Raw genomic sequence first — 24,662 nt, forward strand, 5'->3', positions numbered from 1 at the left:
AAACGCCTCCCTCCCCCCCGCACACCGAGCCGTGCCGATGTTTTTTCGGTGCCGAGCAGCTTAGCACATCTGGCTCCCAGTTTCCGAGCTGTCATTTTCCTGGCTGTTCGAGGAGAGGATATGTTAAAGAGCAGCCTGGCTTTGCAGCGCGGCTCCTGCGAGAGACGTGACATGTTTATTTTCCCCCCGCCAACTCGCACATCAAACGCGGTTTGGGTTTCTGCCTGGCAAAGGGGAATATTGGTCCCTTCGGCAGCATCCCGGGGGGGGCACCAGAGCCCCTGCAAGCAGCCTGCTTCACCCTCCGGCCCCCCCGAGATGCCCCTGCCTGCAAATCCCTACTTCTGCTCCCCAGCACGAGCAGTGATGTGGGAGAAGGGGCGTCCGACTCGAGAAACTCGAGGTTTTGTATGACCCAAATTCCAAGCTTTCAGTGGGGTTTTAAGCGCTGTCAGGTGGCTGTGGAAAAAAAAAAAAACAAAACAAAACAAAAAACACAACACACAAAGGAAAGGAGATGATATTTTCAAAACCAAAGTTATTTCGCATTAAAAAAAAAAAAGCCCTGCCACTTGGGAACGTGTCAGCTCCTTTGAAATGTTTGCTTGTTTGCTTGTCTCCCGGAGCAAAACAGACAGGGAATTGTTCGCAGCCTTGCAAAACATTTCCACTGACCCAAACCCGCGCGTTTCGGTAGCCGAGCATCCCCCAGCCCACCCGGGGTCCCTCCTGCAGCAGCAGGGTGGGCAGAATTTGGGGTGCTCTGCAGGACACGGACCCCATCCTGCACCCCGCAGCTCCAGCACCGGCGTCTCCCCGGCCCGCCGAGCTCGGCTCTTGCTTCTGCTTGGTTCTTTGTTCTTGGTTTATTTCTTTTTTTTTTTTTCCTCCATTATAGACATCATTTAAAAAAAATAAACTTTACAATAATACATTTGTAGTCGTTGCCATTTGAGCATTTCTTTTTTTTAAAAATAAAGGGGAAATGAAATTTAAAAAAGCCACACTGTAGATGTATATGGTTATGTATATACATACATATATGTAGGTATAGGTGAACACTATATACATACACTATATATGTATATATAAAAGAAAACTGAGTAACATATAGAGGTTTCCAACCGCTGCTGGGGTCGGAGCCCATCCCAACCCAAATCCGACAGGACGAAGGATGGAATATAAAAAGATGCCAAAAAAAACCATAATCTCCCTCTCCAAGTGACAGACCGAAAGCATCAGGACAACCTCACACCGCTTGGATACTGGTTTCTTTTCTGGTTTAAAATTCTCACCGACAACGGGGAAAGAAAAAAAAACCCAAAGGCAGTAACGATGTAGAGAGCTGGAGCGAGTTCCCTGGCCGGAGGGAGACGGAGAGGCTCCGGTAGCGCGGTCGTCCTCCAGAGCAGGGTGATGAGGATACGTCCCTTGTCCCCACGGGGTCCCCGCAGCGTGCCCGGGCTGGTGGCTCCTGCAGCCAGCCCTTGCCCGAGCTCTGCTCGACGCTCGTTTTCCCTCCCCGGTGCCGTTCACAGCTTTGGCTCCCCATTTTGGGGGGGGAGGGCGCGGGCGGGTTTTGCCACGAGCCATCGGGCTCCTGCTGCAGCAGAGAAACCCAACGCACCGTAACACGAACAACAAAAAAAGAAAAAGGCAAGGAAAAATAAAAAAAAAACAAGGGGGGGGAAAGAAAACCACCAAAAGTTTCCCAGCGCCACGAGGGTCCTTCCACCGCCGTGCCGCGGTGGCATCACCGGTGTTTGGGAGCGTTGCAGTCCGGAGCCCGAGGTGAGCCTTCGCTTCCCGATGCTCCCGAGCCGGCACCGGCGGCGTGGCCGAGGCTGGGGCGAGCGTCCCCGTCCCTCTATAGCACCAGCACCAGGAGGAGGACGGGCACGGCGGGCAGGATCCGGCCCGCCCAGTGCCGGCTGCCGCCTGCCTTGGGGTCCACGAAGGTCTTCTGGTCTGGCATGGTGTCCGTGGTCAGCTGGGTCTGCGGGCGAGGGAAGATCAGGCAGTCAGCAACACCCTCGGGTTTATTTTTTTGGGGGGGAAAGAGCCTATTATTTTTGCCCATGGGTCGGTGAGAAATGCAGTCCCTGGGGTGAGGTCCCCGCAGCAGCACCCCCCTCCCCAGGCTCTCCCCTGCCCCCAGGTTACCTCTGAGTAGCACAGGCTCTGCTCTTTGGACTTGTTTAGCTTCTGTCCGTGCTCCTGGAGGGGAGGAAGGAGGCAGGCTCAGGGCAGGCTCCTGCACCCGGGGCTGAACCCCAGGGCTGGGCTCCCCGGGCAGATCAGTATCTTCACTGGTCCCTTTTTTTTTTTGCAACCAAAACTGAAGCTGCAAGCGTGGACACAGCCCCGTCTGAGCCCCAGGTTCATTCCCCCGGCAAATGACCCTGCTCAGCACCACTGTGAAACCCACAGGAATCGGTGCCCCCATCCCCGGAGCAAGGCACCCAACCACAAGCCCAGCAAAACACGAGAAAACTCATTTTCCCAGTTTCCCAAAACCACATGGAATGCAATCGCTTGTTCGCACCCTGAACAAGCCCGGGGCAGAATTGGGGCTCAGGCCGGGTGCTGAGCATGGAGCAGGATGCAAATCCTCCCTTCCCTGCACCAGGACCCCCGGTCCCACCCGGCAGAGGGGGGGGGTGCTGCCCCAGGGGGGGCAGTGCCGGGTCCCTGTGCTCCAGCGTGAAATGGAGCCGCTGTGATTGTCTGATGGAGCGGTAACTAGAAGACAGAAGAGGTAATTACTCGAGCGTGCCGCATCTAATTAGAGGCTGCCCAGGGGTGACATTGCTGCCTGCACGTGCTGCGGGCGGAGGCGATGCTGCCCCGGCTGCGCGCACCCACCGCTGGCACGGTGCTGGCTGCAGCCGTGCAAAGGGTGCTCAGCGGGCACAGCACCGCCTGTGCTGCAGAACCACTTGGAGCAGGACCAGGGGGGCCGGATCCTGCCAGGCGCCTGGGTACCAACAGCCCATGCAAGCCAAGTCGCGCGCTCGTGGCTCGCACTGAGCTGCGCCAATTGCAGAAGGGTTTTTTGGAGGTCCAGAGCAGCCCAGCACTGCACCAGCACCCCCAGTTTGCAGCTGTGACCGGGCTGGGCTCCTACCTGGATGGAGGTGCAGGTGGTGATGACGCTCGTGTCGTACATGGTGTTGCTGTAGCTGATCTCATCGGGCAGGGACGGGGTTTTCTCCGTCTTGGGCGGCACGGTGATGGGGGGCAAGGGCTTCTTGGGGGTGAGGGTCACGTCGGTGCCGTTGCCGAAGGCCTGGATGGCGTTTCCTGGGTGGGCAGGAGAAGACGTTTACGTGGGGGCCGTGCGAACGGGGCGCTGGCCGTGATGGGCAGGGGAAGGAGGGCGACGGGGGAGCGCCTTACGGAGGCAGGGGTTCTCCGTGAAGTCCCTGAGGAACTTCTCGCACTCCTCCTCCAGGTTGCCGCTGCCTTTGCAGGAGCACCAGGGCGAGATGGTGATGCTGGTGGTGCTGGCGTCCACGTAGTTGGGCGTCATGTCGAAGCCTGCGCCCGGGAGAGGAAGAGGAGGAGAGACGAGGGGCTGAGGATGGGCTGTGGATGGAGAGAGCCCTCCTCGCCGTGTCCCGTCCGAGCACTCACCGATGAGCCCCGCGTAGGAGCCCAGGCACGCCTGGTAGTTGTCCCCGGGGCAGCTCGTCAGGGACTGCAAGGAGGCTTGGCAATTAGCGTGGAAATCTGCCAGCCGGGACCTGGGGGCAGAAACAGGAGGGAGAGGGACGGGATTTCACCTCCGCTGCCGGCACCGAGCGACTCAGCAGCGAAATTTGTAAAAAACAAAGGAAACAAAAGAGGATGAACAGGATATAGAGGAGAGCTCAGTGAGAGCTGGAGGCTTCGGAGCTGCAGCGTGACCCCAGCAGGCGCCCACCCCCAGGCAGGTACCCCCCACCCCTGTCCCTGCTGCTCCCCAGTCCCCACCCCACCGCTGCCACCCCATAAAACTTCCCCACCTCATCTGGCCGCGCCGCTCCCGGCGTCGTTACGCGACTGTAAAATTTGACTGCTTGTTTTTATCTTCCCCTTGAAACGTTAAAGCTCAGAGTGCAATTAAAATGCCGGAGGTTGGGGTTTGTATGTTTTTCTTTTGTGGCTGAGATGGGGAAAAAAACCAAACCGGAGCCTCACGGAGAGCCCAGGGGGCTGGGACAGTCTCGTGTCCCTTTCCTTGGGACAAACCAAGTCACCGAGGTGGAAGGATCAAGAAATGTGAAGGATGTAGAAGGGGATGGACAGACGGATGGAAGGCAGTTTTCCAAATTGACTCGGTCATTAGATGGATAGACACGAGGCTGAACTGTGGCCCGGGCTGGATCTCAATCACAAGGAGCAATCGCTGCGAAGCGGCCAAGCTGCTGACACCGTGGATGAGACCTTGCATTTCACAACAGAAAACCTCCTCGGCTCTTTTTCTCACGCGTCATATAGAAAGAAGAAAGCATACATTATTTTCTTTAGCTTCCTTTTCCTTCCTTCTTAATTAAATGTCATCTTTGTCCAACCGGTGATTGAATCATCCGGCAGTACCTGCCTAAAGCCACGAGAACTGATGAAAATAAAGGCTAGAAACTGTTGTTTTTTAAATAGGAATGATTTGTTTTCAGGAGGTTTTTGATCAAATTAAACGGAGGAACAAACGAAGCAGTGATTGAATGAGGTAGAAGGGATCTGAAGCAATACCTCACATTTATCCAGCGCTTTTCATCACAACCGCTCTTGAGTGCGCTAAAGGGAAGGGGGCGCAGGCACCGCCTAATCGCAGCCAGTGCCAGGGAAGGGGACAGATCCTGCTCACCAGCACGCGGCCAGAAGCCTGCTGCAGCTTCACGTGTTACGTACCGGGGGAAGGACAGAGGAGGGAACAAAGCCCAGCTGCTTGGGGCTGCTCCAGGGCACCGGCTGCTCCGTGCCGGAGCGCAGCGCTTGGTGCGGCACAGCCTTTTTCCTGGAGACTTCTGCTGTTTCCAGCCACCCGTGACCGGGGCTTTTTCCAAACCACCGATGCATCCCTCTCTCATGGAGCAGCTGAGTCTCTTTTCGGGAACTCCCCCACCCTTCACACCCCAGCATCACCCCACAGCATCCCTTCTGCTGCTTCCCACGGCCGGCTTGCGCGCAGCTTTTGCCCATCAACCGGCGGCTGGCGGTGCCAGTTGGATTATTTCCCCGCTTCCACCAGCTGTCTGACCCACTTAGCGCCTCCCAACGGACCACAAATTTCCAGGGCAAGGTCGGCCTCTTCATCTGGGTTATTGGAGCACTCGTGACGAGAAGATGGGACTCCTGGGCACCGCTCGCTAGACGTGGGGAATGCTAAAAATCAGCAGTAAGGCAGCTGGCACCCTTTTTTTACCAAGACACGCAGCCAGGGATGTCTGCTCGCTCGCGTGGGGAAGCCTTGGGGTCTGAGGCCCAGAGGGGAGAGCCTGGGTGGGCATCACACGGCAGCAAAGCCCCAGCTCTGCTCCTTGCTCGTGGTTCCCACCGCAGGGAGGTATTTTGGACTCCCTCCCTCGCTCCGCGGGAGATAAAGTTTCCGACGGCATTTCCCTCTGCCCAAATCAGAGGCGAAGGCACGTCAGTTCCCTTAAAGAACTGTGGCAAGTTCATCACCGAGTGCCATGAAAATTTGTCACGCTGCTCCCCGGGGCCCTGCTCCTGGCTTGTAGCATCCTCTAAGGCAAATGTTATTCTTTTCATAATACATGACAAGCCAGCTGGTAATCTTTCCAGAATATCCAAGCCAGATGTCACTCTTTCCGTTGTACACAATGAGTTCGCAGTCGGTGGATGAGGCTCGAACTGCCAGGAATAAACCTTACTGGAACCAGCCCACAGCTTCTCAGATTTCTGCTTTTAAGTGCCCGGGCAAAAAGGGGATGGAGCCAAGTCCATCCGAGCAGAAACAGGAGGAGTTTGTGCCAAACTGCTGGCTTGCGGCTCGAGGTGCAGGTGGGCTCAGCCAGTCCCTGCCTCGATACATGAGAGCTGGGCAGGAGCGAGCGGGGCTGGCAGCTGGAGTCAGCGATGGGGAAAAAAGGAAGACACCGAGCATGACTTCGACCATGTCTGCTTTCCTGAAGGGCCTCCAGGACAACCCCCTAATGATATACATCCTTCAAAGCCAACCCTTCCGCGGCAGGACTTGCATTTTGCATTTTAGGTGCTTGCCAGCCCCTCTGCAAGGCCATGGAAACATGAAGGTTGGAGAAGGCCTCCAAGATCATCCGGTCCAACCATCACCCTGCTACCAACGTCAACCACATGCCCCTAAGCACCAGGTCCAACCCCAGTGGGGTTTCCTTCTGGGCACCCATCCCAGATAACTCATCTCCTGCCTTGGTACCACGCAGGAAAGCCTCAGCAGCTTGCCAACGTGACACCTTCTCTCCAACGTTAAAAGTTACCTGCACAGCAGAGAATTTCAGATTTATTTTTTTCTCTCCACTTGTTGGTACATTGCAATTTTTGAGCAGAAAAATCCCCGGAACAGATGCGAGGTGCCTAATTGGGTGCTAATTGTTCCCATCACCACATGCCTATAAGAAGTCCGAGCCCGGCGCTGGTAATAATTCTCTACCCATCAAAGCGAACGGCATCAGGCTCTCGAATATTTCATGCAGAAAATGTCCGAGCTGCAGAGATTACTCAAGACATGTTTTTCACAGACAATTTACAGGGACCAAGGAAAAATGGCTTTAATAGACATCAGCGCGGAGAGGCGGCATAGAAGAAACGCCTGCCCCCCCTCCCCACAGCTCGGTGGATGTTCGAGAAGCTGTGACAACACACAAAGCCCAGCAAGACATAAAAAGCTCCCGGGACCCGCTGGGTGCCCTCCTCCCGGTCGCTTGTCCTGCTGGAGATGGATGCATTTGGAGCCAGGGGACGCAGAAATAAAAACTGAGCATCCGACAGCAAGGGCGGCATGGCCGGGTAACGCAGCGAGGCGTGGGGATGGCATCGGCTAAGGGAACGAAAGAGGAGCCAGAGCAGGACTCCACTGCTCCGGATGACCCTCTATAAAAGCTAGGAAATAGTTCACAGGGGAAAAAAGGATGGGTGGAAATACTTGTTTTATCCAGGAAAAGTTATCGGCCAACTTGGCTTTATACCTGATTTAGTGAAAATCACGCCTCTGGAGGATGAGCACCGGTGCTCATGACCAGCCCAAAGCTGCCCAGGGAGATGGGGACAGCAGGAAAGAGGCAAAAAGAACAAACCAAAGGAGAACAAACCAAAGGAGAACCCCAAAATCACAGAGTAAGAAGAGCCAAGCTAGCTCGAGAAAAAGGAAACGAGGACAGAGAGACCAGGGGCTAGGCTGGAAGTTGTTAGTTAAGAAGTTTAGTTACCAGATGTATTTTAGGACACTGCATGTTGATTCATCACGGATAAGAGCGGTTGAATGATTTTTTTTATCCTCTTGCCTATGCTCAAACCCTATCATTACCCGGTAAGGGAAGGGAAGAATTAAACACACGCATCATTTGATTTTAATTGAAGGACTGTTCTATTTCATTGAACTGCTAACTAAGCCGAACAGGAGATTGTGTTTACATAAGCAAACCCTGAGTCAGTATAGACTTGCTGTCACATTAAGTCAATACTTATGAAGGCTCTCTATTTAATTATTCAGTGCGAATTGACTTATTATTGTGTTAAGAGTGTGGGCAGCCTTGAGCAAGGTGGCCACGGAGCTGAGATCGCTCCTGGCTGCCTCTGCACATGGGTGCCCACGGGGTCCCCGGGGAGAGGCACCCCACTTACATCCTCTCTCCTCCCCATTCCTTCCTTCGGTGGGAAGCCAAAGCCCCCAGCCCTCACAGATTTGATATTTTAGGTCCAATTCAGAGGTTTTTGCAGGTAATTGCAGCCCTGATGCAGGCACCCACTTTGGGGACCCCGCTGACCATGCCCTGTTCCCCCTTGAGATGCCAGCACTGCTCCCCTCTGCCTCTCCCGGAGCTGCTGCTAAATCCAGGAGCATTTTTCCCTCCTCTTCCTGCTCCTCCCCGACCACGGACAGCTGAGCCACGCTTCCGAGCTGCTCTCATTACGTGGCATAATGAGAAAGTTGAGCTGCGCGCCGCTGTTTATCAAGGCGACATCCATTACAGATGGCACTTTGTGCTCAGCAAAGGGCGTGAAGGCGAGGACGCGGGCTTAAAAGAAAGCGTTTTGCTCCTGTGTTTTGGTGTTTGATTGATACGGAGCCAAGTCTCCCCCTTGGGTCGTCAGTGATGGAGCAGGGCTTCCCCTCCCCAGGGCACGGCTCAGGAATTGGATTCACAACCACAGCCAAAATGAGGCTATTTCTGCCCAGTTTTACCAAAATGAACCTCACCAACACACACACACGGACACAGGGGTCCTGCTAGGAGCCGGGCAAGATCCATCCCTCCCCCCCACCACAAACACTGCCTGAAATACACCGAAAACTAGAGAAAAGTCAGGAAAACGAACAGCCACCCTGCCTTTGGATGCTGAGGAGCAAGAGCCAGTGGAGGCTGGGAAATTCTTCAGCACCAGCATCAGTGAAGCATATAAGACCAGATTATTTGTGTTCCCGACTTGCTGATGCAAGATGAAAAATACAGCAAACTGCAGCTGCTGAAATCAGCTCTTTTTTTTTTCCCCTCTCCTTCCCTTTCCCCTTAGCTGAGGTTAGTGTTTTGCAAAAGGTTTTTATATTCTGGGAGCTAAAACCTGTCCGTTGCAATCAGGCACAAAGCTCGGGGAGTTTGTCAGGCTCCTCCGCTGTGCCGGGAAGAGCTCCCCGCACGAAAAGCTGCACAAATTGCAGCCATCTGGCCTTGATTGCGCCCTGCCCTCGTGGCTGGAGCTGGGTTTGGGGACCGGGAACCTCACGGAGGGGTTCGGTGGCCTCGCAGGTGCTCCTGCTCTGAGCATCCCCATGCACCCAGCTTGGCGCTGATCACTGCAAAGTGCAGAAGGAATGTCCCCATAAAGGCACATCCCTGTACTGAGGGCTTCACCCTTCATTAGGCATTCAGCTGGGAGGCCTAATTAGGGTCTGAGCCCACGCAGGAGTGTTATCTCATCTCCCATCACTGGTGGAGCAGCAGCCGGTCTGCTCCTGAGTTCGCTGCCCTTGCCAGTCCCGTGCTCTGATAAGGACGAGCATCAGTCTGTGATCCTGATCTGATAAGTGCAGGCACGTTTCCTTATCCCACAAGGGACTGAAAGCCGCTTGTGCCATGGGCAGGGGCGAAAAGGTGCAGAGGGTTTCATGCCCAGTTGCTCCTCAGTGGGTGCAAGCTGTGGGAAGCAGGACAAAGCCTGCACACCGCTTAGACGTGATCGCAGCACCCGGTGATGACCCTGGCAGCAATCCTCTCGCCAACCCTTCGTTATTTCTACAGGCAGAGGAGAGCGGAGACCCCCAGCACCAGCCCCACAGACCACTCCCCACCTGCAAAACCAGCCCCAGGACGAGGTGCTGGGGCTCAGCTTGGATCAGGCTGAACACCGAGGGGAAGAAGCACAGAGATGGAGGGGGAAGGATGGAGGAGACCCCAAACCAGCAGCGGGGCAATAAAACACATCCCGTGCGTGCACGCCTGCTCGCTGGGAACACGCAGCACACCCAGCCTCTGCCAGAGCTGTTCCCATCCCAAATACCTGGGATGAAAAAGCCAGACCCTCTCTCACTTGCAAAGCAGCATCAATACAGCAAAAAAAATCTTCTTTTTTTTTTTGTTTTGTTTTGTTTTCCTGCTGGCCTCCGGGGAGGGAGCTCAGCTCAGGTGCAGGCACCGCTCACCCCCGGATAGGTCACCGCTTTTAAACACTTTCGCAGCTGCAAAACCGAGGAGGTCAAGCGAGCTGCTGGAGCGTGTCAGCATCCCCAGCATCCCCGGGCTCCCCGCCGCAGGCTCTTAACCCTTCTTACACCCCCGTGCTGCAGCCTGGTTAATGCAGCTGCTTGTGATGGGGGTGTGAGGTTTGGGGAAGCCCCCCCACCCCGAGCAGAAGGGACAGGATGGGACCTTCCTGCAGCACAGGTCAATGCGCACCATGGACAGCTTTGCCAGGTCCCATTGTGGGGAGAAAACAGCCAAGATTAAGGCAAAAAATCTTTGCACACCGATGCTCAAAGCATGATCCAGGAATAAATCAGGGTTTGGGGCACCTCTCCCTAGCCGGGCACCATCATTTGCTGCCGGAAAATGCATTTCCCCCATAGAGCAAACAGCCCCAAACCCCCAAAACGGGTTGTTCCTCGCCACGAGCTGGGCACATCCGCAGCATTTAACGCCTGAGCAAGCCTCTCCTGCTGACGGAGAGGTGCTGCCATTAATTTGGCCGCGGCTCAGCGCAGCCCTGATATCTTTTATTCATAGACATTGGCGTATTGTATTACTTTTTGATAAAAAGCCACATTCCCACACTTCAAACGCAGTTGCTCGCAGCCGGGGAGGACCCAAAGCGCCGTTATTTATTTTGCCACCGGGCTGTGGGAACCTCCATCACCGTGATGGCAACAAGACCCTCCTCCTCGTAGCAAACTTATTCTTTACGAGGCTGATCCGGACCCTGGAGGGTGACAGGAGGTTTTTTGCCCTGTGAATAATGAGTTTCATAATGGAGAAAAAGCCTGATCTCCCCCGACTTTGCTTCAGCACGGGGAGAGGAGCGCGTTTCGCCAGCGATGGAGTTTCGCTGTGGATGCTGAAAGCGCACCGAGGGATTTCGTTGGGTATGGGTGTCCCCAGTGCCACAGATCCTCAAGATGAATGTTTGTCCTCCCCACGCCTCGGGGAGATGGAGAGCCCCCAAAGCTCACAAACCATACACAGCCCTGCACAAACCCGTGGGCTCACCCTGCAACAAGGCGGGGGGACCAGGCTCTGGGCCCCCTCCCAGCACACCAACCTCGCCACAAGTAGCCAGAAACCCTTAACCCTCCCCATTTTACATGGAAAAAAAAAAAAATGCTGGGCTGCTGGAGGACACCCAGCCGGTGAACACACATAGCTGGGAGGATGCAAAAGCCTCGGGGCAACCCGCAAACATGAAAAGGAGCCGTGCAACAAGAAAGCAACGCAAAACCAGCCACGGCCCCGTGCAAAATCCCCCTTCCAGCACCGAGCAGAAGCCATCGCGGATCCCTTACCGGCAGAGGTGGTCGGCCCGGCACACGTTGCGCAGCTCCAGGCAGTTGGGCTTGTGCTTGTCCTCGTAGGAGCAGGAGGGGACGATGGTCTGCCGCCGGCGCTCGGCGCAAGCCTGGTCCTTGCAGGAGCAGAAGAGGAGGCGGTAGGTGTACTCGCTGGGCACGCGGTCGAAGAACTGGCGCAGGGCTTTGTGGCATTTCCGCCGGCTGCAGTGCTCGGTGGCCGAGATCTCCTTGCTGCACGTGGAGATGTAGCCCGAGCGCAGGCGCTTGCAGTTGTCGTTCAGGTTGCAGGCTTTGGCCGCGTCCAGGCAGTGGTTGCTTTTGGAGTTGGTGGCCGGGTCCATTCCTGCCCCGAGGGCGAGAGGGGAGGAAGAGGTGAGCCTGGTCCCGAGGGACACGGAGCTGCTGGGGACACGTCCTCGAGCCCCAAGGTGCCGCCAGGAAGGGGCTGGCACCGCCGTGTCCCTGCTGTGCTGGAGGTGGGGAGGGGATGCGCTGCCACGGTCCCCCCATCCTTTCACCCCCTGCACGATCTGGAAGCCTTCCTCCGACAGGGAAGGAGGTCACACACACCAAGCACACATGGGGACCTGGTTAAACCGTCCTCAGTGCATAATTCACGCGATGAATTTACAACATTTTTTTCCTCCAGTCAATTATTCGAAGAATAATTATTAATTATCCAGCCTGCTCCAAAGCAGAATAATCTGATGAGCTTCATGGGGCCCAGCCAGCCCCTGTATCCCCTCCTGGGGCTCCCAAAAACCAGGTCACCCCCAGCCATGACCCCAAAAGGGCCGAGTCCTGCCTTGGCAGGGACAATGGGGACAGAGCTAGGCTCCAGCCGTGTCCTGCATCCACCCCGGGAATCCCAGGTGTCAGCAAATAAAGCAGCCAGGGAGAGGATGGACAGAGCCAAACCACTGAGTGGGAACAAACGCTGATTTTTTTTCTATTTTTTTGCTTTGTTTTTGTCAAAATGATGAATTGCCCTTGGCAGGCCAGGTGCTATTTTAAAAGTCACCTGACTGCACCAGCAATTTCTTCCCTAATTTCCTCTCCTTCGCAGCCCAGCCAATTTCGTGGGTTCTTCCATTGTCTCCTGGCTTCCACTGGCAAAGACAAATGACAGCACTGAGGAGGGTTTCCTACCGGGCGTGTTTGTAAGGCCCTGGTAATTAGCAAATGGCAATCAGCTGCCTTGGGGACCATGGTTTCCCTTCCTTGCTTTGCCTCTTTGAGTGCAGCGATGCCCATGGCCCTGCTGCTACCCAGGGCGTGCAGGATCTGGCCCCCCAGGTGAGGAGCATTTTGGGGGCACCATTTGCAGCCCAGGACCCAACTTGGGCTCATTTTCCTGCAGTTTTATCCAGCTTGGCATGAGCACCCCAGCCTGGAGCTCCTGCAAGCAGCAACACCTGCATTAATAGGTCCTAATTAGAAGACAAAACCTGATTTCTCCCCAGTTTTGTCCCGTGCAACCCCCCCGGCTCCCACCCTATGTGCAGAAGGGGTGCTGCCAGCCCCCAAGCCCACCCGCCAGCATCCCTGGGGAAAGCTGCTCTGAGCGTGCCATCAAACACATCGCCGGTGGGATTAATGCCCCCTGAGATGGGGGGTTCGATACAACACACCTAAAGTGAGTGCGTCTCGTGATATTTGATTTATAAACACATCTGCCTCGAGAAATGGTGCAAGAGGCAAGGAGGTCACAGAAGCTGGGAGAGATGTTTTACGGAGGGTGATGGGAATAAAGCTGTGAGAGGGGGAGAAAGGAGCAAAGAGGAGCTTTGCGCCCTCCTGTGCAACCCCAAAGAGGGGACGGGGCAGGAATTTGGCTGCAGGAGCCCCCCCAGCCTGGCGGTGCCACGGGGTCCCTCCAGCCAAGGGCTGAGGATGGAGCCAGCTCGTGACCCCGATGCCAGAGGAGCAGGAGGGGATGAAGTGTTTGAAGAGGAAGGAGGAGCACAGTTCTCCTTTCTGCTGGTGCAAAGCAGCCCCTGGCTCTGCAGGGGGATGCAGGGAGCCTTCGCAGCCAGCAGCTCTCCAGCACGAGCGTGGGATCTATGCAAAGTGCCGGCTTACCGCCTAATCCTCCCGAGCACCGTGCCTGCCCTGCCCCGGACCTGCAGGGACCTGGATGCATTTTAATAGAGCCGGTGCTTGAGAGCGCAGGGTTCCTGGGGAGCTCATTAATAAAGCACAGGCATGAAAATTTCATGAGGCGGGCAGGAGACGGGGGCCAAGGAGCTTCGGGAGCAGCGGGAGACGCGGTGCCACCGGCTGTCCCTGCCCGATCGGAACAGGACGGGGCTGGGGGCAGAGGAGGAGGAGGGCGATGAGGAAGGCAGCACGGGCTGAGCCTGGCCACCCGGTGCCCACCAATTCTTGGGTGCTGGCCCCGTGCTTCCCAAGCAAGGGGCTGAGCCTGGCGGGGAGCTGCTGCAAACCCTGGTGCTGGGCGAGCCTCTTGATCTCGCTGCTCCAGTTCCCCCAATTCCTTCTTGCCCACGCCCGCCTCTTTCACCATGGCTTCTGTTCCTGCAGGGCACTGGGCAAGGCTCTTGTTTGGCACCATCCATCCTCACCGGGATGCTCTGCTCTGCCCCGTGCAGCTCAGGGGGCTCTGCCCCCAGCCCCCTGCTCCCCTCGTGCTCCCAGCCGGGGTGTGAGAAACCAGAGCCCAGCCGCGAGCATCAAGCATCGAGCATCGAGCATCGCCTCGCTCCCTCCCTTCCTCCTCGCAAGGTAACGTAATCCCTGCGCTATCCCCACAGGCAATTAACAGCGCACCGGCTCAGCCTTGTTATCCAGAAACAACAGCAACAGCTCATTTGCTTCAGCCGCTTGGGCTGCGGGTCAGGGCTGGGGGTCCCGGGGGGCTCTCCGCACTCCCAGCCCCACACGAGGGGGATGGAGAGGGGCTGGAAGCAGCAGCGAGGCCACCCCGGTGGCCACGGCGCATCTGCGGAGCGTAGCCCCCGGTTCCCCCTTTCCCCAAAAGCCGGGGAGGCTTCCTTCCCCTCTCGCCTTGCATTTCTGAATAAATCAAGCCGTGAGCGTTTAATCCCCCGCTCCAGACACTCCGCTTTTCCGACTTTCCAGCAGCTGAAATATTTCCTTGACGATAATGCAATCCAAAAAGGCACGCGGGAGATGGGAGGGGGGTGGCATCGGCATCCCAAACCAGCGCTGAGCTCCCCGCGGGGAGCCTCGGAGAGGGGCTCCAGGAGCCAAAACCCGGCGGGTGACGGCAGCGAGGGGCTCCCCGAGGTGCACCCATGAGCTGGGCGCATGGTGAGGGGTGCCGGGGGGAGCACAAGGCTCCCCGAAACCCCTGGGTGGCTCTCGGGGAAAGGGTTAAGAGGAGAAAGAAGCCAAGGCATTGCTGACCTAATTCGGAAGAGGGGTGGTGGCAGAGCTGAGGGTTGTCATGGAAATAGATGGCAAAAAAAAAAAGTTCCTAATGGACCGTGGTGGTGGGGTTTGGGTTCGGAGAGGAGGGCATAGGGCGCAGAGGTGCTCCCAAGGGCTCTGCTCCTCCTCCGAGCAGCATCCCAGGGCTCAGCTCCAGGCCAGCAACCCCAGGGAGGGACAAACAGGGTCCCCCCCCCGGCTTCCCAGCCACCGAGGCCACGGACAGGGCATCCCTCGGCTCCCAGGACACAAAGGGCTTTTCATGCAGGACCCACGGGCAGCGGGAGGCTCTGCGCCCCGTCCAAGCCTCCCCCATCTCATGCCACAACCCCAGTGGATGTGGCAAGACAAACGAGTGACTTACAAACCCCAAAGCCCACCTTCTCTACTTATTATTCACCCATGGCTGGAGTCCAGGAGGTAAAAACCTAAATCACAGCCTGGGGGGAATTTAAAGCCCAGCAGGAGGACGCTGTCGGTGCTCCGGGCAGGGGCGGCACCGGACGATGCCCAAGCACCGGCTCTAGGGAGATGGAGGAGAAGTGGGCAGGGGGATTTTGGGCAGGGGGATTTTGGGCAGGCCAAAGGTGGGCTGGGGGAGTGCTGGGGTGAACTGCAGGGGAGGGAGCTGCAGGGTTTCACCGGCAGGGAGCTGGGTTGCAGGTTTCTATTCCCGGGCAGGAGCAGCCAAACCGGCGGAAGCATGTTGCTTTTATTACCTGAGAAAATTGAAGCGAGCCTGAATATATCAGAGAGACGAGAGGTGACCGGCTCGTAGGGGGAAGCTTCATAAAATTCTTCTCCTGGAGTGGGAGGGAGGAAAGAGAAGGGGAAGAGGAAGCAAATTAAAAGAGCGCAGTGAGCGAGCGCGGCCGCGCCGGGCACGGCCACCTCCAGCTGGCGAAGGGCAAAGCAAGAAGCACCCCAAGCACAGCCCTGCGGGGCAGGAGGAGCCCTCTTGGGCCATGCTCTGGGTGATTTTTGCTGGCTGCCATGAGCTCTGCTCCTTGCCCCAGCTGGGTTTGGCCTGAGCTCGGGCTGAGCCCCACGGTTCAGCGAATTCACACGCGCAAGGTCAATGTCCCGCCGGCACGGCCGCACAGCCCCGGCCAGCTGCACGCCGGAGCTTTAAGGGTCTGGACTCAAGGCCGGATTTTTTGTTGTTTGTTTGTTAAGGAAAAAAGCATTTCCTTAAAAAAGAAGGCTGTAAAAAATGTCTTCCGCTCCGCTCTGCCTCTGGTGCGCTTTGGAGAAATGGGAAAATTTCAGCGATGGTTGTCGTGGGGTGGGGGGGGCGCAGAGCTGGCCGGAGAAACAAATCGTTTCAGCACCGACCTACCCACCCTAAATTCCTCCTTCCTCACCTGCCAGGGGAATCCCCAGCCCAGCCGCTTCTCCCCCCCTGCCCTAAGCACAAGCCCACGTGCTTTTGCTGCGCGCCCTTCGTGTAACTCCAGAGAAATTTGATTTCAGGAGAACCGCAGCTCTCGGGGGAGGAAATGCTCTCCTCAAACCCCATGAGCCGCAAGATTAAAAAAAAAAAAAAAACACACAGACTATATATTTAAAATATATATAAAAATAAATCAGTGGCCGGACCTGGAAAACCCCGGTCAGAGGCTGAGCACCAGCCTGGAGCATCGATTTCCATTGTGCCTGGCAGCCCTCGGGGCCGGATCCTGCGCCCTGGTGCCCTCGCTGGGGGTAACCCCACTGTGCCCCACGGCTGCAGCTCTCCCGGCCACCGTTAGCCCAAGGCAGCAGCATTTATCCCATTAATTTTAAGGATATTTAAGGATTATTAAGGAGCCACTTGACGTGCTGGAAAACAAGCTCGTGATGGGGTCGGGCGCGATGGGGGAGGGCACGAACCCAGCCCTGCAGCCCCTCAGCGCTGTCCCTGGGGAATTTTGGGGAGGGCAGAGCCGGGAGGGGATATGGGGAGACCCCAGCTGGGGCTGGGGCCGTGGGTTTCCAGCCCTGCCGTGCTCAGGGGGATGCTGCGTGATGCTACGGGGGGGGCAAGAACCCCCACCAGGGACTGATGATGATGACGGTCCCGGAGGAACGAGGCTCCGGGCAGCGTGTCTTCCCGTTTTGCTGGGTTTCCTAATGCTCCAGTGACAAATAGCACCTTTATTAAAGTGCATTTAGGAAACACTGTAACCTCACGGTATATTGCTTTGCCAATGCAATAAATAATTAAATACTAGCTGAACCCTGCTGCTTGCTAGGAAAATTACCGAGCATTAAAAGGGCAGCGGACTTTTCTTGAGCTCGCTGAGATGCAATTAACCTCCAGGAACGAGGCTGGAGTGAAAGCAGCCCTCCTTTATGGCAGGGCTGCCTCGAGCCCGCAGCCCCGGGGCTGGATGGAGGCGGCCGGGGCGCAGCATCCTTGCTAAAGGCACGAGGTCGGGGCCTACCCCGGGCTCCTCGTGGCTCTCCCACTCGCTGGTTTGAGCATCTTTAAGCTACGAGCTGCTGGATCTCCCCAGAGTCTCCAGACCTGGTAAAAATCTCCTGTTTTTCCCCCACAAATCAAAGCACAGGTCCTGGAGTACCCATCAAGCACCAAAGCTCCCTCCGTTCATGTCTGCAGAGCCCTCTGAAACCGCTGAAGGAAGGCGGCTAATGAGGGGTAGAGAACAATTAAGCACTAATTCCTGCTCTGGGCGGGTTTGGGGGCTCGCTCATCCCTGAGCTGACCCAGATTTGAAGGCAACTCCAGCAGGGCTTGCCGCAGGGGGCTGCGCACTGGGGTGCAAGCACTCCTCGTCCCTGCCACCGAAGGCTCCCAGCATCACCAGCCTCTCCTCCGCCTTCGATCCCAGCTCCCGGGGGCGGGCAGAGCCCCGTGCCCACTGCGGGAATGGTTGTGGGGTCTGCCAGGGGGGATGCTCTGCCCCCTGCCAGGGAGAGATTCTCCTCCGTGGGCTGTAAAACGTGCCCCCATCCCCTGCACTCCTCTTGAGGAGGTGGATTTAAGCCAGGACAATCGAACAGCAGAGGACCGGGAGTTTTTCCACGCCCAGATTCCCGGTGGAAATGGGGCCAAGCTGCCACCACACGCTGCGCTGCAGGTGCTTGCGCGCAAGCTGCCACTGCCCAGCCGGGTGCATGCCCTTGCATGGGCTGTGCCGTGACCCGGCGGCTCCGGAGCAAGATTTTTGCACAGGCTGGAGCTGGATTTAAGAGCTTCCATGCGCAGAGCCGGCCGTAAGCCCATTAGAGGGATCTGTGCTGTCAAACTGGTGCTGGCTCTGCCCGTCCCCAGCCTGGCAAAGCTGCGCGGGGGTGGCCGGAGAGCAGAGCAAACCCTGTGAGCAGCAGCCCGAGCCCCAGGCGAGTCCCTCACCACCAGTTTCTCCCTCTCCAACCAGTTCCCAGCCCCTCTGAGCCCTGGGCCAGGAGCCAGCCAGGCGATGGGGCAGCCCCAGCCCCTGTGGTGGCCTCGCAGAGGGGCGAGGGGCCGAGGAGGAGCCCCCACGGGCAGGCAGCAGCTAATCCTGCCTTTGATGCACAACCCAGCCCCGGCCTGGCCAAATCCAATTTCAATTACCTGCGCTGCTCCGGCCTCTGATTTACTCCTCCACCAGGCTGCAATTACGGCAGCCTCTGGAGCATCGCCCCTGCGTGGTGCGATCCCAGCGAGCCCGCCCTGCTGCCAGCCCTCCGGGAGCAAGGACTGGGGGGGGGGGTCTGGGGGGCAGCGAGGACCTCTGCACCCCAAGGGGATCCCCACAGCCCCTGAGATGCTGCAAAGACCTCGGTGCCGGTCCTGGTGCCCCTGGAAAGGGCAGACAGAAGGGGAAAGGCTGGATGCTCTCAGGAAACTCCCTCCTACCCTCTTTGTCCGCAGACCTCAGAGCACTTTGCCTTTCAGATGGGAAGAGGAGACGTGGGGCTTGCCCAAAACCACAGGGAAAAGCCCCCGTTTCCTCCAGCGTTCGTGGCAGACGAGGCTGTGGGGCTTGCTTCCAAGGCTCCCCCGCACTCCAGCCTCTTGCAGGGGGGAACGGGGTGGGTACAGCCCGCAAACCCTGCTCACACGTGGGCAACGACCCCGCAGCCTTTGGGGGACACGATTCAGAACCCGGAGGGAGGCAATGGCAGGAGAGGAGCCCTGCGCCCACGCTCAGCTCCCTCCCCACCACATGGCAGCAGCCGGCTGCGGCTGCCAGCGCAGCCCCCAAACCCATTTCCCCCTTGCCCCAAGCCCACCGTGGGCACACCGCCCCCATCCCATCCCACACCAGCATCCTCCCACCAAGGGGGGGCACCAACCCCTGCGCAACCCCCAGCCCCATTCTGCTGGAGAAAGCAGCGACCCCCAGATCCCCCAGACCCCGAATAGGCCCGGGACCCCCGCCCCCCATCACCCCCAACCCCACCACCACCCCGCATCGCCCATACCTTCGGTCAGCCCGAGGTGTATGCTCCAGTAGATCTGAAGGCACTGCAGCTCCTTCTTCATGCCCCGCTTGCAGCGGCAGTCGTAGAGGGGGCTCTCCTGCAGCACCTCCAGCGCCGCCTGGCACTCCTTGTTGGCCAGCATGGTGTTCCTGTCGCGCCCCGCCAGGCACTGCCGCAGCGTGCGGTACCGCGAGCTGCAGCTGGGCTCGGCCGCGCACAGCTCGTTGGCTCGCACGCAGTCCACGGGCGCCCGCCAGCCCTGCGGGTCCTGCCCTGGGGGGGACGGGGGGGCGGCCAGCGAGCGGAGGGTCTCATCTGGCCCGGGGGAGGCGGGGAGGAGAGAGGAGGGCAGAGAGAGGTGAGGGGGCGTTGGTGGGGAGAAGTCCTTGCCCCGTGCGCACCCGCCCCGAGACGCCGAACTCGAGCCCCCAGCCAGGTGCCCTGCAGCGGGGTGCAGATGGGGGGCGGATGGGTGCAGGGAAAAGGGTTGGGGTTGATTCGGGGGGGATGCCAGCCCCGAAATCCACAGAGAGATGCGAGCAGACTGCACCGCTCCCCTGCACCCCTGCACTGCTCCCCTGCACCTCTCCACTGCTCCCCTGCACCCTCCGAAACCCCGCAGCACCCCAGAGAGGGATCACATCCTTCCTCCACTCCCAGGCCCTGCCTGGATGTGTCCTCAGTTGCACCCTCCGAAACCATGCAGCACCCCGGAGAGGGATCACATCCTTCCCTCACTCGCAGCCCCTGCCTGGATGTGTCCTCAGCTGCACCCTCCGAAACCCTGCAGCGCCCCCCAAAACCCCGCAGCAGCCCGGGGAGGGATCGCGTCCTTCCTCCGCTCCCAGCCCCTGCCCTCAGCTGCAGCCTCGCCAGGGGGCTGTGACGCAGGGGGACACCGGCCTCTCCATTCCCCATGAAAAGCAAAGAGCAAACGGAAAAAGGCGGCGTGTTTCCAGCCCTGGTGCCCGCGGAGACGAGCCTCCGCACACGACATCTCCAGAGCAAGCCAGCCCAAACTCCCCATGCGCATTGCTGTTTTTTTGTTTGTTTTTTGTTTTTTTTAGGTTGGGGCTCAGCATTTTCAGCCCGGCCATGGGATTTTTAGGGCGTCTGACTCATGGGTTTTGAGCTCCCAGGCTCGGCAGGGCTGCAGAGCAGTGTGGCTCGGCACGAGCTCTCCCCCCAGCACGGCCTCCTGCCTGCCTCCGCGCTGCGCCCCTCCAGGAGGCCGTGCTCCAGCTCCTGCCCTCGCCGCGGGCCCTGCCTTGGCCATCGGCCCCGAGCTCTCCCCGTCCTGCCAGGCACTCCCTGAGCTCTCCCGTTATTCCCATCGCTTGCTCGCTTTTTGCTTTCCAAAAAAATTCTGGCTAAGCAGAACCCCAGACAAGGCGGGTGTCCCTTCGTGGGCGCATGGGGAAGGGGGACAGGCTGCAACAGTCCCCAGCCGAGCGATGGGAACAGGGAGGGGACAGCAGGGCCCCTGTCACTCCTGGGCCCCCATCTTCAAGCCTGCAATTGCAGGCAGGGAAAGCCCTGGAGCAAGCAAAGACGGGCACGGCGGGACGTGGGGGGCATCCTCGGCCACCCCAGGGGGTGATGCGCAGGGACACCCCACTGCGTGCAACGCCCCCGCCGCGAGCCGTGGGTGTCACTGCCCGTGGTGCCACGGGGAGCGGCTCCCGGAGCAGCAAATGTCAGCCTCCAGCTCCAAGCCCCTTTCCCTCTCCGTGGCCACTCGTCCGGGTACGGCGTGGGGACAGTGACACCTACAGGCATGTGACAAGGGCCACCCGTGTCCCCCCACCCACGGGGCCACGCAGGGAGCTCCACGCAAGCAGGGCTCGTCCCCTGCCACCGCACGAGAGGGGACACCGGGGGCTCGGGCGGCTCTGCAGGAGGGACTGGGCAATGCGGGGCTGGGACCCCGTCCTCCTGGGCTTCAGCTGATGGCCCCAAAAGACCATCGGTGTGCTTGGAGAGGTCTGGAGGGCGTCCAGGTGCGCAGGAGCAGCCACAGGGCCCCTCTGTCCGTGTTAGATCCAAGGTGGGGTGGCAGGCGTCCCTGGCCACGGCTCTCCTCGGCCTCTCGGGATTATATTCCACAGGGGAAGCAGGCAGGGTCCGTGCACGGCGGGGGAGAAGCTGGCATCCCCAAACGCTCTCCAGGGCTGAAATGCAAGCTCTTCGCCACGAGACGGGTGAAGCTGCGGCGCTGCGAGAAGAAAGGGGCCGGCTCCGCGTCCGTGCACGTCGGGAAACCACAGCCTTGAGCCTCCCAGCGAGCTGGGACGAGCTGCTCCTGCAGGGCGCTCGGCTGCCAGACAGGCAGAGCCATCCCACAGCTCGGCACCACGCCGCCTCTCCTCGTTCATCCCGGCTGCACATCCCTCTGGCTCCAGCCCCAAGCCCAAAGCTCGGCTCCAGTTCGTGCTCCTGCCTCCACGAAGCCTCGCCGCAGGTCCTGAGCCTCTCCTCCGGCCGCGCTCCCCTCTCCTCGCCGCCTCCGTGCGCCTCCCGGGCAGGGTCCGCAGGTGCCGGGGGGGTGCGGGGAAGGGAGGCAGCTTTGCTCCGATGCAAAAGGCTCTGGAGCTCCTGGAGCATCCTCCCGAGGGGCCCAGCGCCCTGGGCGGCGTGGTGCCGGGGTGGGGAGGCCAGCAGGAAATCCACCCAGCACCACCACGTCCGAGCTGCGGATGCCAGCGGCGCCGCGGAGCAGGGCACGGAGCTCTCCTGCTCCGGAGGAAGGGCGAAGCAGCCCGGATCTTTGCCCCAAAGCCAGCCACACGCTCAGCCCCGGCTGGACAGGCTGGAATCAAGGTGTTATTTCTGGGACCCCCCCCCTCCCCTCCTGCCCCACGGCGCGGCCATGCCGGGCAAAGCCCCCCAAAACCCTGCAGGGGTGCAAGGTGGGGCAGGCTGAGCCTTCGTTCTACCCAAACCAAATCACGTCACGGACAAACCCCTGGCTAAACTCGTACCAATAAAACACCTGCAGGGAATTTCAACCTAACCCTCGGCCGGCTCGGGGGGGTCGGAGCGCAGCACAGATTCGCAGGCAGAGGCACAAACCTCCAACAGCCAGGGAATGAGGCAGCGTCAGGCGCCGTAGCCACCGTTCCCTTCTAGCTGTAATGCTTTTTTTCCTCTTACTGGTCGTGCCAGAGACCTTTGGACACAGGCAGAGGGAAATATTTATCCTCGCAACTTGACTAAAAACAACAACAACAAAAAAAAGAATTGCTGAGGAGCACGCAGCCTCCCAGCCTTGCTGTCGTGGTAGCAATTGCGTTATCCCAGCCGAGAGGGATTTTTTTTTTTTTTTTTTTTTTTTTTTGGTCTCTCCGGAAAGAAAAGCCCAGATGTTAAGAGCTGAACCGAGAGCTGGGCTTCCTCCCTGCCTGGCCCCGCCACGCACCCAGGAAGCCCCAGGGGCGCGGGGAAGGGGCTGAGGGTCTGGCTTTTGGGCTGCCAGCCCTGCGAGGAGGACGGACCGCGGCTCGGATGCCTCAGGTGGAGCATCCCGGTGGGTCCCTGCCCTCCTGAAGCCCCCTCGTGAGACCTCCACCAGCGACTCAGCCGTGCCTACAAACGGGGCTGCCCCCCCCCCGGCAGCCCCCCCCGTGCCCCCAGACCTCGCTCCCTCTGGCTCAGCTTTGTGCCCGGACCCCGACGTTCCCCAGCAGGTCGCAGGGAAGGACACCCCAAATTTTGGCTCAGCCCCCCGCCGCCCAGACCCGCATCCGCACCAGCATGGGGGCAGCACGCAGACCCCTCTCCACCACGGCACAGCATCCCCCCCCCCAGCCAGCAGGATTACATCGGGGAGCAGCAGAGGGGATGAGCACCTTCCCCCCCCTTCACCCAGGGCGCTGAGCATCCCCGGAAGGTGCTGAGCACCCTGCACAGGGTGGGTCCTCCGCCGTGGGTGCCCTTTCGGGAGGTTCGCGTGCCAGCCCTCTGCGGCTCCCCGTCCCTCCTCCTCGGCCTCGCAGCCGAGGCGAGCTCGGCGGAGTTTTTCCAGGCTGCTGCAGAGCTTTCGGGATCGCTCGCACGCAGAGCCAGCGGGGTGCAGGCGCTGCCGTAGCCACGGCTGGAACACAGCACACGAGCCGCAGCCCCGCACACAGCAGGGCAGCTGGCTGGCCTCCCGGGGGGAGAAAACGGGACCCTGCTCCTCTGCTTCTTTTACGCCCCGTGTCCAACACAACCTCTGACTTCTCCCCTTCCCATCCCTTTCCAGCTGCACCTTCCCCGCCGCCGCAGGAGGCTGCCCTAGAAATGCGAAGCCTTCTTCCTGGCAGCCACCAGAGCTCCCAAATAACTCACGCACGATCGAAAGCAAGGCGCACGGATTGCAACAGCGGGGACGGCGATTCCCCGAGCACACGCACACGCGATTAGCTCAACTTTCCGAGCCCGCTGCCCCACGCCGAGCTCAAAGGCGCCTGCGGGAACGGGGGGCACGAAGGGCGCTGGGGGGCTCGGGGTGGGAAAATCCTCCGAAATGCAAATCCTCACGGTGCTGCCAAGGCGAGAGGGGACCGGGATCGTGCGGGGGGCTCTGCTGCCGCGCGCCGGCTGCGGATCCTGCGCGGTGCCTTGGCCAGAGCCACGTCCCCGCCGTCGGTGCCCCTGGGGGGGCTTCCGAGGGGTTGGCCGGGGTTTAACCCCCGGCTTTAAGCTTGGGTAGAGCATAGGCAGAATCTCCCGGCCCTAGTGGAAATCCTGCCGTGCGGTGTCTCGCCTCATCCCCCTCCTGATCCGGACGAAGAGGCAGCGGATGCGCAGCGCCCGCAGCCCGCGGGCAGGGCAGGGCAGGGCAGGGCAGGGCTGGCTGCCACTCACCTACGAAGAGGACGATGCAGAAGGCGTTTGCCAAGATCATGTTAGTAAATCCACGAGCTCCTCCACGGGCGGTGGAAAAAAGGAAAAAAAAAAAGAAAAAAAGGAAAAAAAAAGGAAAAAAAAAAAAGGAAAAAAAAAGGAGGAAAAAAAAAGGGGGAAAAAAAGGTGGAAAAAAGGATCGGGGAAGGAAGCAAAGCCCCCAGACGAGCAGGTAGATCCCAAATCCGCACGGCTCTGCGAAGAAAGGCGAGGTGGGGGGGTGTGGGGGCGCTCCGCCCGGCAGCGGGGCTCGGAGCTCGGAGCCCCCCCGCACCCCCGGCCCGCTCCGCGCTCGGGGGGCACCGCGCACCGGGCACCGGCACCGAGCACGGGGCACCGGGTACCGAGCACCGGGCACCGGGTACCGGGTACCGGGTACCGAGCACCGGGCACCGAGCACGGGGCACCGGGCACCGCGCACCGGGCACCGAGCACCGCCGGCTGCCGGCGGCTCTGAGCCGAGCGGGGGCTGCGCGCCCGCCTCCGGCTGCCGGCGGGGGGCGCGGCGAGGGGCGGCTGCGCTGCTCCGCCGAGCCCCGGCGGAGGAGAAGGGGCAGAGCCGCCGGGGCCGCCCCGCTCCTCCCCGCCCCTGCCCTCTCCGCCCCTCGGCGGGGCTCGGGAGAAGAACGGGAGGGGGGCAGAGGAGCTGCGGGCGCCCTTGTGCCGCCCTTCGGTGGGGTAGGGGCTGGGGGGGGGGTGCGGGCGGGGGGATGTGGCGGAGGGACGGCTCTTCATCCCTGGGTCC

General features: G+C 59.5%; 1 protein-coding gene and 1 long non-coding RNA gene across 2 annotated transcripts; one reads left to right on the forward strand and one right to left on the reverse strand.

The window, feature by feature from the left end:
• Positions 1 to 504: 504 nt before the first annotated feature.
• On the reverse strand, positions 505 to 24,450 carry GFRA2 (GDNF family receptor alpha 2). Its single transcript, XM_083811571.1, has 9 exons — positions 23,879 to 24,450; positions 19,031 to 19,345; positions 15,334 to 15,417; positions 11,195 to 11,543; positions 3,637 to 3,746; positions 3,400 to 3,540; positions 3,128 to 3,303; positions 2,164 to 2,217; positions 505 to 1,996 (listed from the first exon to the last, which is right to left on the reverse strand). Exons 1-9 carry the CDS (start codon positions 23,916 to 23,918, stop codon positions 1,868 to 1,870), a joined length of 1,398 nt encoding a protein of 465 aa, XP_083667697.1. The 5' UTR covers positions 23,919 to 24,450; the 3' UTR covers positions 505 to 1,867.
• Positions 3,955 to 10,054, forward strand: LOC310886682. Its single transcript, XR_014575429.1, has 2 exons — positions 3,955 to 9,236; positions 9,445 to 10,054. It is a non-coding gene; the product is annotated as an uncharacterized lncRNA (long non-coding RNA).
• Positions 24,451 to 24,662: the final 212 nt, after the last annotated feature.

Source organism: Anser anser (genome assembly GCF_964211835.1).
Source record: "Anser anser genome assembly, chromosome: 26".
Lineage (NCBI taxonomy): Eukaryota > Metazoa > Chordata > Aves > Anseriformes > Anatidae > Anser > Anser anser.